At 43.9% G+C, this 13,779-nt stretch overlaps 1 protein-coding gene across 1 annotated transcript; it reads left to right on the top strand.

Annotated features, from left to right (window-relative positions):
• Positions 1–1,595: 1,595 nt before the first annotated feature.
• On the top strand, positions 1,596–2,784 carry LOC125523229 (the record flags this gene model as incomplete). The annotated part of the gene is given in 1 exon segment (XM_048688281.1): positions 1,596–2,784. A coding segment is annotated over 1 exon segment (912 nt). The 3' UTR covers positions 2,581–2,784.
• Between the last annotated feature and the right edge of the window lie 10,995 nt (positions 2,785–13,779).

The following is a 13,779-nucleotide window of genomic DNA, read 5'->3' on the forward strand; positions in this document are numbered from 1 at the left end:
CTGATCCAAGTCTATTTTGAGGCTTAAGAGCATTCCCAAACAGCAACGGCACACGGACACAAACACACAAGCATCGCCAAAGGGAAAAAGTCCAAAAGAAACCTTGGACTTGCATATCTAAGCTGAATCGAACCATGAACACCTAAACCCTGGAATAAGTAAACAAACTCTCTGATGCTGGTCTATTTTGAACCTTGAGAGCGTTCCCAAATAGGGATTGTCGACATGGCTGGTCAAACCCGGGATTGTTGGCTGCAACTGAGTGTATGTTTCGTCCGCCATGATCCCTATCATGAGGTTGCCTACAGGAGTCGTTGTTGGGTCAGCTGAATAACCACGTGGCAGTGTCATGCTGGCGTCACTCCTTTTTTTCTTCCATTTCTCCAAAAAAAATTGTATTATTATTGTAGTACTGTTTATATTTTGAAATAATCTAAATATATATGTTATGAAAAACCCTTCACATAAAATTTGGAAAAATATTAATCATGTATTTGACGTGTATAAGAAAATGTTAATCACTAGTAAAAAATGTTTCAAGCATTTAGAAAATATAGGTGAAATGTTTAAAAAAATATTTACACCGTGTGTGATACAATAAAAAATGGTCCTTAGATTCAAGAAAAATGTGAGATTAAAAAAGAGTTTGACTTGTATTTAGAAAAGTGTGTACAATTTCAAAAATCTTTACAAAATGGAAAAATATTCTCGTAGTTTAAAAAATTGTGTATTGTCATTAAGAAAATATAATTTCCTATTGTCTAAAAACAAAAACACCTCAAAAAAACAAAGAAAAAGAGCTAAGCAAAAAAACAATACAAAAAAAAATCAAAACTATAACAAAGAAAAAGAAACCAATGAAAATGAGTGAAAACAAAGTAAAAGAAAGAAGAAGAAAAGCCGATAAAAACAATAAAAAACCGGTGAAAAACAAAAGAAAGCAAGGAAAAACAAAAGAATTAAAAACCAAAGAAAAACAAGACCGGCGCGAGTGAACCTACAAGTACACAGAAGTGTTGCATGGGACTGCGCTACTTGCCCAGCTTGATTTGCTTGCCTGTAAAAAAAAGGTGATTCGTAATGTCCAGTCAACCAGCCAACATAACTAGGGTTTGACTCAGCCACTTCAGCGAATACCAAAAAACGCTCTAAAAGTTCAAAATAGATCGGAATCAGAGATTTTTGTATGCCGATTTAGGGATTAGTAGTGTAGAATTCATTTAGCATTTGTCTACAAGTTTAAGGTTTGTCTTGGAGCCATGGCATGCTTCTTTCGCACCTCCTTCCCCCTCGGCACCGTTCAAGCGATTGATCTCTTTAATGAAACCTGATTTTATTAAGGCGATTGATCTGCAATCACAAAAAATTAAGGAATTAAAACAGAGGCCAGAAACCAAGAAGGATCCTGGCATTACGGTGCAACAGTGCCACTTGTCTTGTCTGACACAACGGTACAGCTGAAAACTTCATACACACGTGCACGCCCGCGTGTCACTGTCAGACAACAGCTCAACTGATACTGGAGGGAGCTCAGCTGGGAGCCTGGGATCACCGTCTCCATCTTTATAAGCCAGCAACGCCGCACAGACACAAACACACACGCACGGACGCGCCTCTGCGTACACGAACCACCTCTGAAGTAGCTCTGAAGTGTCCAGCTCGGCGGCCATGGCGCGCGCCTTCGTGCGCTCCATCTCCTTCCCGCTGAGCCCGTCGAGGTCGTCGTCCTCCTCCAAGCCGCGCGCGCCGTCGGCGTCGCACCATGAGCGGTCCGTCAGTCTGCCGTGCCGGTCGCACCCGATCCTGGCGCACCTCCACACCCACATCCGCGCCGTGCGCGCCTGGGCGCAGCAGGGACCAGCGGCGTTGGCCGCCTCCGTGGCCGTGGGGCTGGCGCACGTGGACGCGCTCCACTCCGCGCTCGGCGACCTGCTGGACCTGCCCGAGGCACAGGCCGCGCTCTCCGGCGCCGGCGGCAGCGTGGACCGCCTCCTCGACTCCTTCCTCCGCCTCGCCGACGCGCACGGCTGCTTCCAGGAGGCCGTGGTCGCGCTCAAGCAGGACGTCGCCGAGGCGCTGGCGGCCGTGCGCCGCCGCGACGGGGCACGCCTTGCCTCCGCTGTGCGGGCCCAGCGCAGGGCCGGCCAAGAGCTCACTCGCCTCGCCGCCACGGCAAGGGAGTCCGCCGTCCGGCCCTCGCGCCTGAGCATCCTCGGCGGCGGCCAAGGCAGCGCGGCGGAGGTGGAGGTGACGGGGCTGCTGATGGAGTCGGCCGCGGCGACGGCGTCGGCGTCCGCCGCGCTGTTCGGGGCCGTGGCGGCCATGTCCGGGTCCGTGGAGGCGGAGTCGTGCTCGTGCAAGGGCACGGCGGCGCTGGTGTGCCTGGTGAAGAAGAACAAGAAGAAGTCGTCGGCGGCGGGGTGTGGGGAGGAGGGGGTGGCGGTGGCCGCCGTGGCGGAGAGGCTGGAGGAGCTGGAGGAGTGCATCGAGGAGCTGGAGACCGGCAGTGAGAAGGTGTTCCGGAGCCTCGTGCAGACCAGGGTCGCGCTCCTCAACATCCACACGCTCCACATCTTCTAGCTTTACTACTATCATCCATCTTAATTGTACTAATGAAATTAGTGCTAGCAATCCAGTGTAACTGTAAATAAGTTAAGTAGATGATGAATAGAAGAAGGAATTTGGGCAACTCCGGCATACGTCTGATTGTCACTCAATGTTAGTAGTAGTACTACTAATCTTGGATCTGCACATCAATTAATTTCAGAGTTCAGTACACTTCACGTTGTTAAAAACAGAAGTGGGGAGTGGTAAGATACGTAGTGCAAAGTTAGAAGATGTACAACTGGACGCAACTTCAGTGACTAACTGCACCTGCCTTTGAGTCCATAACAGGTGGGCCCAAGACCTTGCTGACTCACATGTCATACACCCAAAAACAAGCTCGGTCATGTACAACTCATGTTTATTCTGAATCTAAAATTTGATTAAAAAGTGTTTTTCACTGCACTAGACATATGATCCTTCAATAATAAAAGATGGACTGTGAATTCGGAGACTTTGAATGCAAAGGCCCATCGGTGATTTACAGCCGAAGCCCATATACGGAGTGGTCACCGTCCTCTGAATGAAAAATATGCCACTTCTCAAAATATAAGGTGTGTTTGATTTTGCATTTTCTTTGATGCATGATTTTGATAATCAATCTCTATCTCTACCTAATAATAATAAATCAGCTATCGTTTCTGGTCGTTCGTCATCAAAATTGCCCCCCAAGTTATCAAAAATTACCCACCAATGCCGCCCGTAACTGGCAAAAACAATTTTAATTAAGTGGCCGCCAATTCTGTTTGGTTCATCTAGAGCTACGCCCTCACATTTCCACAAGACAACCTCCACCTGATTCGCTAGACCATCACTTCCCCATCGGGGAGACCATGGTTTGATCCTTGCTTCTCCCCCCTTTTCTCTGCCTTTTCTCCTTGAATTTTAATTGGTGTAAGATAGAGCTGCCTCGCCTGGCTGCACAGTTCAATTTCAGCCCAGCTATTTTTTCGCGGATTCAAGTACTTTTGAAGTATTCATATCTTTTAAACACTAACTTCAAATTTAGCATATTATATATGAAAATCGCTCAGACACGGGCCTCTCGACCGTTGTGGCATCTTGAAGCTGCTGGAAACGTGCCTGCTGGTGGGATGGGTGGTGACTCAAGGGGGGGGCTTCTAGTGGAGCTTGTCCCCTTCGTCGGCTCGGACGACTTTGTGTGAGCCATCGGCAGGTTTCAGGTAGCTGACGCTGGAGGAGATGGCGCATCCGGACTTCACGCCGAACTACCCATTATGGCTGCAAGTCCTAGCCCAGGTCCACACTGGTCAGATCCAACAATTTGACGGCCCCAACTCGTCGCCGCATAGAAACATCAACGAATGATGTGCATTTTGGGATGGCCTTAGGTTCAAGGAAGTGATTAACGCGTGACGTGCGCAAGTTGCCAAACAAGAGTAGTTTCAAATTTGGGAATAGGGCTCAAATTTCATGTTATTAGAATTATGATTAGTATGAATTTCGAGTTTTTTGCATGTGCTTGGAATGAATTATGATATGTATGAATTTTCTTTAAATATGTGTACAAATCAGAAAATTAAAATTAATTTCATGTTGTTTTCATGCTATTTGAATGAAATTATGAATGGTTTTCATAATGGATCCATGGTGATAAAAATGGATCCATAGCACATCTAAAGACCCAACCGCACAACCCATCTGGTTCGTCGAAGTGATTATCACTTCTTTTAGCTATTTTCTAAAAAGTTATCTTTTTCCTTTTTTCTAGTGCCCAAGATGACTTTTTTTGTTAAGCAAGTACCAGAAATAAGATGTTAAATTGTGCACTCCCAATTTTCACATAAATTAGATCACATGGGACTCCAACTGCCAAATTTTCATGAATTTCATAGTAGTTTTGTTATTTTTCACTTATTTATTGAATTTCTAGGGATTTACATCAAGTAATTAAAATTTGAACTACAAGTGTGCACTAGTTTGGTCCTATAAATTCTCAAATATGAAACTACAAAGAAAGGTGAAATTTCCAACCACTCAGTATAGATAGCCATCCATGCAATTTTGACAGCAATCTTAGGAAATCTCTACTATTAAAGAGGAATCGAACGTCGTGATGGTTAGACCTCCCCTGCTGGTTCGACCACCTCGTTGGATCCCCCCGCACCTACGCTACCCCTTCCACCCCCGTTCCTTCGATGAAAATAAAGACCCGGAAAAACAGCCCACGTCCCGTCCATCCCGCTCATGAAAAAACAACCAAAGAAAAAAAAAAGAAACAACCCCAACCCACGATTGCATGCACGATCCATCTTCCCCGTCGTTCTTCTCTCCCCTCTTCTCTCTCTCCCCAGAAAATTGCGGCCGCTTGTGTTCTCGCCCCGCCTCGATCCACTGTCTTTGCCCTCTGCCACGGTGCATCGTCGCCAATTCAATCGACATGTACTCCGACGACGGCTCAGACCTCGAGTTGGAGGACCTTGACATGGTCTGCCGCTCCTATATGATCACCGAAGCCGACCCGGATGGTGTACAGGTCTCCTTCTATCTCGCTGGCCTGCGACCACAACGGCGGCGACAACCTATGGTTTGTCGGACGGGGATTAGGACGTACCACAAGGTCGGAAGGACCCATCCCTCGTTCGTAGGTTTGTAAAATTGAACTGCACAAGTCATCTGTTGATTTCTTAGATGATGTACTCAATTATATCAGCTGTTCACAGCAGCATGCTGCCAATCTTGCTAGAAAGAAGATCCTCAAGTATATCATCTGTTCACAGCAGCATGCTGCCAATCTTGCTAGAAAGAAGATCCTCAAGTATATCATCTGTTCACAGCAGCATGCTGCCAATCTTGCTAGAAAGAAGATCCTCAAGTATATCATCTGTTTACAGCAGCACGCTGCCATCCCTGCTTCCATGTCTCCTCAAGCTTGCCAAGCGGCTTATATTGTTTCTGGGGAATGAATATAATTTCCCACAACATGTCAGATAATATGTTTGTAATTTACAGGAGTTCATGATGGCGCCTCCTTGTTCAGGGAGGCCATTAAAGATGGGAGTTCAGGTGTACCACCACTTCAAGGTGAACAACTAACCTGGCCTTTTCATAATGTATTTATACTTCAAAATATGTAGATGGAGTGTTCATCGTATAACCAAGAAGTATGGCCAAGACCCGACAAACATTTAGGATCATGAAAGGTGGTTTTGCACCTAGCATTCAGGTAACAGTCACCCACATGTTTCTCTGGTGCTACCATACTATAGGATAGCACAATGAGCCTTGACTATTTTGTGACGACTTCAGTTGAATACGTGAATCCAAATGCTCATATGTGCTTTAAAAAAAACTTATACTCATGCACAAAAATAAAGAGGGTCTTGATTTTTGAACTGTTGAAGACAGATGTAGCTAAGGCTGGCTACACTAGAAGAATTTATTTTTGTCTACACATAGCTCATGATTCAGACCTTGTATACTTATTCATGTGTCACAGTTGGTCATTGGAATGGATGTTGCTGCTTCTGAATTTTACGGTGAGAAGGATCAGACTAATCAGCCTCGATTTTGTTGCATCTTCATTGGCAGGTTCGGTTTGTCCAACACTATATTACGTGCATTTGTCCAGTTCGATTTGTTTACCATCTTGCAATGCGAGGTGCAAGAGATGTGTTGCTCTATATATTATTCCATTAAATCCTGCAGGGAACTGGCATTGTAGGCTCGGTTAATTTGATATCCTGTGGAGAAGCGAATTATTTTGTGCCACCCCAAAATATTCATCTTTGTACCCTTTTCTCCATTGATCAGTGCAACGACTTATCAGTGAACTTTACCTGATATTATTTTTGCTTGAGACATAGTTAGTCATGGTGCTGATCATATTGTATTCCTGTGATGATTCAAGACTGCGAGTGTACCTATACTTCATGCTTCTGATGGTGAATCATTTTTGTGGCATTACATACAACCAGTGGGAAGAGGTCAGTAGGCACTAGCATGTTTCACTATTTGAATTACAAACTAGAACTTGTTCAAGTACGAATGAGTGCATTGATCCAAACCGGCACACCCTTGTTCCGTCCTACCGAGCTCCCCGCTGAACACGAGGATAGGGTGAGAAGAAGGACCGAATGCATCCAGACTGGCACACCCCTATGTCAGCGATAGGTGACGCGACCGCATCGAGGCCACCCATCCCTCCTACTGAGCTCCCCATTGAACAAACCCCCTCTGTCGCCTCACCATGGCAGCCGGCACACATTCCCACAACCGCGCGCCCACCGACGAGGGATACCACATTGACTCGCAGCCGCAGCCAAGGAAGCCCACCAAGGAGACCCTCCCGCGCCAAGCACCGCCGTCCAGCCGCAAGGGCCCGACTAGATGGGGGCTGCCCACCTCCGCCTCTGCCGCACCGCCCCCTCACCATTGCGCCACGGCGAGAGAGGCCACCCACGACCCGTAGCGTCAAATGCGGATACGGACGCGCCGGCATGAAGCCGCAGCCGCCGTCCACCGCACCCCCCCCCCCCTCGCGTGCAAGGAGACGAAGGAGTCCCGCCGCCGGCGGCGGCGCACGGGCTTCGCCCCCGGGCGGCGGCGAGGTGGGGGGGAGGGGAGGCGGCAGCGCTAGGGTTAGCCTCTTGGACGCTCGCGGGAGGAGGAGGGATCACAGAGTCGACAATCTATGCATGCCTTGCTTTTTTCCTACGAGTGACGTTTGTTGTGAAGATTTGACTGGAAATTCAGGCCCTTACACAATTATAGTATTACACTGCAAGATTTAGCTAGGCTTCACGCTATTTATATGCAATCTTTTATACTCAAAGTGAAGTGAATTTATGGCCATGAATCTGTTTGTTTTCAAGTGTGCAAAATGAATCAAAATTGTGTTTCTTGTTTACTAATACAATTTCTTTCCAATTAAGGTTGTTGCTTATTCCATGTGATTATCTGATTTTGGCCCACTCTATTTTTTTGGTTTCCTGGGACTCATCTCTCTGGAGTATGCTAAAGCAAGGGACATTGCTTAAAGTTGTTGTGAGGTGCCTTTCATCCTCAACTGTAGCTCCAACAAATATAGATTAAGCCTGCAAAAACGGAAAAGATGGATTTTGTATGTGCAAGGGTTGATGCATGATTACAGATGCATGTAGAAATCAGTTCGTGGCTTCGTTCATGGTAAGTCTGTGTGAGATAAGTGTATGAGTATAACACTAATGATTACTTATTTTTGAGATGACACCTTCTGTGCGTGCTGACAAGTGAATGTGTATTTTGATTCATGTAAATGTCCATCACTTTGTGTTTTCTAGACATGATTTATGTCGGCAAACATAAATCCTGCTTTCATTGTGCTCTCTCAAAGTCAAAGCTATGTATCTCTCAGTGTATAACCTTTTAAAGAACATAATCTACTGATGAAGGTTTTAGTATGATCATGTAAAAAAATTATTATCAAATTACCACATAGACTACTTTGTTTTGATAGTGTACTATCTTATATGCATCCATGAGAGCTAAGTTTTTGTACAGTTCTTAGGTGCCCGATTGCTTATTATGCCTTGTTGGGCTGTGCAGCCTGTGCTATGTTACATTGGGCCAACATGTGCCTAGATTGCATTTTTCAAGTCTTGTTGGGCTGTGGGTAAAGAGGAGGTGATATCTGGTGATGATGAGGACACTGGATAACAAGTCGTAGGCAACCCTAGGACGATGACGATTTCAGACGTGGCGTCATGGCTATGAGGTCAAAGCGCTACGGAAGGGGTAGTAGCGGGGACAAGGTGGTAGAAAACGAACTAGAAGAGCGTAACATAGGAAGAGATGAACATCCATAATGACTTTTTAGAAACCACACGACACCTTTCAGTCTATCATTATATATATATATTTTGTTATCCCGTGGCAACGCACGGGCGTCTAACTAGTTATAGTAAATGGAAAAAGGCTAAAATTTTGAAATCCTATTGCATGGGGCCGTTTTATAAATAATAGCTTGTGCCAAAAATGATAAACTGGAAAAACCATAGACTAAAACAAATCACAAAATGGCCTTTATCAGATGACCATGCCCATGGGCATCTTCATGGCATAGTACATGATAACATGACCATTTTTCTCACTAACAAGGGTGTTACCATTGTGATTAATAATTCCAAAAAAAAATTGGAAGTTTGTTTTCTAGAAAAATGTTTTTCCATTTTTCTAGTGCCTAAGATGACTTTTTTTGTGAAGCGAGTGCCAGAAATAAGATGGTAAAGTGAGCCCTCACAATTTTCACCTATAGTAGACCACATGGGATTCCAACTACCAAATTTTCATGAATTTAAGGGTGGCTTTGCTATATTTCACTCATTTATTGACTTTTTAGAGATTTGCATGAAGTAATTTAAATTTGAACTACAAGTGTGATGTAGTTTGGTCCTATAAATTCTAAAAAATACTTTTAGGCTTGCACATTAGTAATGTAGGTAGTAGGTACAAAGAAAGGTCAAATTTCTAACCACATTATATGATTAGTCATCCATGCAATTTTGACATAAATCTGAAAGAAATTATAGAAAATGAGAGAACTCTCAAAAATTGAAATCCTTTTATATTGGGCCTTATTATGTGCACTAGCTTGTGTGAAAATGATAAATTGGCAATACCACAAACTAGAAAAGAAAACCTTCACAAAACGGCCTATCTAATATGAAGAGCAATGGCTTTTAACTTAGATGACCATACCTATGGGCATCTTCGTGGCATAGTACATGATAACATGATCATTTTTGGCACTAACAAGGGTGTTACCATTGTGATTACTAATTACAATTTTTTAAGTTTTGGTTAAAAAGTTAATTTTCCATTTTCCTAGTGCCCAAGATGACTTTTTTTATGAAGCAAGTGCCAGAAATAAGATGGTAAATTGTGTCCTCTCATCAATTTTTACTTAAAGTAGACCCTACCAAATTTTCATGAATTTCAGAGTATTTTTTGCTATATTTCACTGATTTTTAAATTTTTTAGAGATTTAAATCAAGTAATTCAAATTTGAACTACAAGTGTGCTCTAGTTTGGTCCTATAAATTCCGAAAAATACTTTTAGGCTTGCACATTAGGACTTTCAGTACATGAGCTAGCATTCACATATTGGATCCACAACATTGCAACAATCGACGATAAACATAAGAGATTTCAGTACATGATGTAGTATCCACATATCAGATCCAGAACATTGCAACAATGGATGGTAGACAAAAGGGATTTTAGTACATTAGTTAGTATCCCCATATCGGACCCATAACATTATAGAAATTGATGGTAAACAAAAGGAACTTCAATATATGACAACTATAATTACTGAACGTGCTTCATATGGTGAGCCATTCGGCAGTTCAAGCTGTTGGGGAACGTAGTAATTTCAAAAAAAATCCTACGCACACGCAGGATCATGGTGATGCATAGCAACGAGAGGGGAGAGTGTTGTCTAAGTACCCTCGTAGACCGTTCGCGGAAGCGTTATAACAACGCGGTTGATGTAGTCGTACGTCTTCACGATCCGACCGATCCAAGTACTGAAAGCACGGCACCTCCGAGTTCTGCACACGTTCGGCTCGGTGACGTCCTCGCCTTCTCGATCCAGCAAGAGGGGCGAGGTAGTAGATGAGTTCCGGCAGCACGATGGCGTGGTGACGGTGTTGGTGAAGAACAATCTCCGCAGGGCTTCGCCTAAGCACTACGAAAACTATGAAGGAGGATAAACTAGAGGGGACGGGGTTGCCGGCACACGGCTTGGTGTTTCTTGATGTGTCTTGGGTGCAAGCCCTACCCCTCTATTTATATGTTGAGCCTTGGGGTCAAAACTTGGAGTAAAAGCCTCCACAAAGTCGGTTTCACCCGAAAGGCAAGAGTCCTTCTCGGACTCCAGGGCCAGACGCCAGGGTTCCCGGCGTCTGGCCCTGGACTCCACAAAACTTCCTTTTGCGCTTTCCAAAAACCTCGTGGGCTTTCCCCTTTGGCCCAGATAAAGTGTTCTCATGCCCAAACATTTCGGGAAACATCCGGAACCCCTTCTGGTGAATTCTGGAACCCTTCCGGAGATCAAACACTACTATCCACATATCAATCTTTACTTCCGGACCATTCCGGAGTTCCTCGTCATATCCATGATCTCATCCGAAACTCCTAACAACATTCGGTCACCGACATACATAACTCATAGTACTATATCGTCAACGAACGTTAAGCGTGCGGACCCTACGGGTTCGAGAACTATGTAGACATGACCGAGACACCTCTCTAGTCAATAACCAATAGCGGGACCTGGATGCCCATATTGGCTCCTACGTATTCTACGAAGATCTTTATCGGTCAGACCGCATAACAACATACGTTGTTCCCTTTGTCATCGGTATGTTACTTGCCCGAGATTCGATCGTCGGTATCTCAATACCTAGTTCAATCTCGTTACCGGCAAGTCTCTTTACTCGTTCTGTAATACATCATCCCGCAACTAACTCATTAGTTGCAATGCTTGCAAGGCTTATAGTGATGTGCATTACCGAGTGGGCCCACAGATACCTCTCCGACAATCGGAGTGACAAATCCTAATCTTGAAATACGCCAACCCAACAAGTACCTTTGGAGACACCTGTAGAGCACCTTTATAATCACCCAGTTACGTTGTGACGTTTGGTGGCACACAAAGTGTTCCTCCGGTAAACGGGAGTTGCATAATCTCATAGTCATAGGAACATGTATAAGTCATGAAGAAAGCAATAGCAAAAAAACTAAACGATCAAGTGCTAAGCTAACGGAATGGGTCAAGTCAATCACATCATTATCCTAATGATGTGATCCCGTTAATAAAATGAAAACTCATGTCTATGGTTAGGAAACTTAACCATCTTTGATCAACGAGCTAGTCAAGTAGAGGCATACTAGTGACACTCTGTTTGTCTATGTATTCATACATGTATTATGTTTCCGGTTAATACAATTCTAACATGAATAATAAACATTTATCATGAAATAACGAAATAAATAATAACTTTATTATTGCCTATAGGGCATATTTCCTTCAGTCTCTCACTTGCACTAGAGTCAATAATCTAGATCACACCGCCATGTGATTTAACACTAATAGTTCACATTACCATGTGATTAACACCCATAGTTCACATCGCCATGTGACCAACACTCAAAGGGTTTACTAGAGTCAGTAATCTAGTTCACATCGCCATGTGATTAACAACCGTGTGATCATGTTTTGCTTGTGAGAGAAGTTTAGACTACGGGTCTGCCACATTCGGATCCATATGTATTTTGCAAATTTCTATGTTAACAATGCTATGCACGGAGCTGCTCTAGCTAATTGCTCCCACTTTCAAAATGTATCCAGATTGAGACTTAGAGTCATCTGGATTAGTGTTAAAATTTGCATCGACGTAACCCTTTACGACGAACCTTTTGTCACCTTCATAATCGAGAAACATATCCTTATTCCACTAAGGATAATTTTGACCGATGTCCAGTGATCTATGATACGTCTCCAACGTATCTATAATTTTTTATTGATCCATGCTATATTATCTACTGTTTTAGACATTATTGGGCTTTATTTTCCATTTTTATATTATTTTTGGGACTAACCTATTAACCGGAGGCCCAGCCCAGAATTGCTGTTTTTTTGCCTGTTTTAGGGTTTCGAAGAAAAGGAATATCAAACGGAGTCCAAACGGAATGAAACCTTCGGAAACGTGATTTTCTCATCAGATAAGATCTAGGAGACTTGGACCCTCCGTCAAGAAAGCCACGAGGTGCTCACGAGGGTCGGGGCGCCCCCCCCCCTAGGGCACGCCCCCTGCCTCGTGGGCCTCTCGAAGCTCCATCGACGTACTTCTTCATCCTATATATATCCACGTACCCCCAAACAATCGGGGACGGAGCCAAAAACCTAATTCCACCACCGCAACTTTCTGTATCCACGAGATCCTATCTTGGGGCCAGTTCCGGAGCTCCGCCAGAGGGGGCATCGATCACGGAGGGCTTCTACATCATCATCCAAGCCCCTCCGATGAAGTGTGAGTAGTTTACTTCAGACCTACGGGTCCATAGCTAGTAGCTAGATGGCTTCTTCTCTCTTTTTGGATCTCAATACAATGTTCTCCCCCTCTCTCATGGAGATCTATTCGATGTAACCTTCTTTTTGCGGTGTGTTTGTTGAGACCGATGAATTGTGGGTTTATGATCAAGTCTATCTATGAATAATATTTGAATCTTTTCTGAATTCTTTTACGTATGATTGGTTATCTTTGCAAGTCTCTTCGAATTATCAGTTTGGTTTGGCCTACTAGATTGGTTGTTCTTGCCATGGGAGAAGTGCTTAGCTTTGGGTTCAATCTTGCGATGTCCTTTCCCAGTGACAGAAGGGGCAGCAAGGCACGTATTGTATTGTTGCCATCGAGGATAACAAGATGGGGTTTTTTTATCATATTGCATGAAATTATCCCTCTACATCATGTCATCTTGCTTAAGGTGTTACTCTATTTTTACCTTAATACTCTAGATGCATGCTGGATAGCGGTCGATGAGTGGAGTAATAGTAGTAGATGCAGAATCGTTTCGGTCTACTTGTCTCGGACGTGATGCCTATATACATGATCATACCTAGATATTCTCATAACTATGCTCAATTCTGTCAATTGCTCAAGAGTAATTTGTTCACCCACCGTAGAATACTTATGCTCTTGAGAGAAGCCACTAGTGAAACCTATGGCCCCCGGGTCTCTTTCTCATCATATCAATCTCCATCACTTTACTATTGCTTTGCTTTTACTTTGCTTTTACTTTATTTATTTTGCATCTCTATACCAAAGATACCAAAAATATATTATTTATTATCTCTATCAGATCTCACTCTCATAAGTGACCGTGAAGGGATTGACAACCCCTAATACGTTGGTTGTGTTGAGCTATTGTTTTTGTGTAGGTACGAGGGACTCGAGCGTAGCCTCCTACTGGATTGATACCTTGGTTTTCAAAAACTGAGGGAAATACTTACGCTACTTTGCTGCATCATCCCTTCCTCTTCGGGGAAATCCAACGCAGTGCTCAACAGGTAGCAAGAAGAATTTCTGGTGCCGTTGCCGGGGAGTCTGCACAAAAGTCAACATACCAAGTACCCATCACAATCCCTATCTCCCGCATTACATCATTTGC

This window comes from Triticum urartu, chromosome 7 (assembly GCF_003073215.2).
Source record: "Triticum urartu cultivar G1812 chromosome 7, Tu2.1, whole genome shotgun sequence".
Classification (NCBI taxonomy): domain Eukaryota; kingdom Viridiplantae; phylum Streptophyta; class Magnoliopsida; order Poales; family Poaceae; genus Triticum; species Triticum urartu.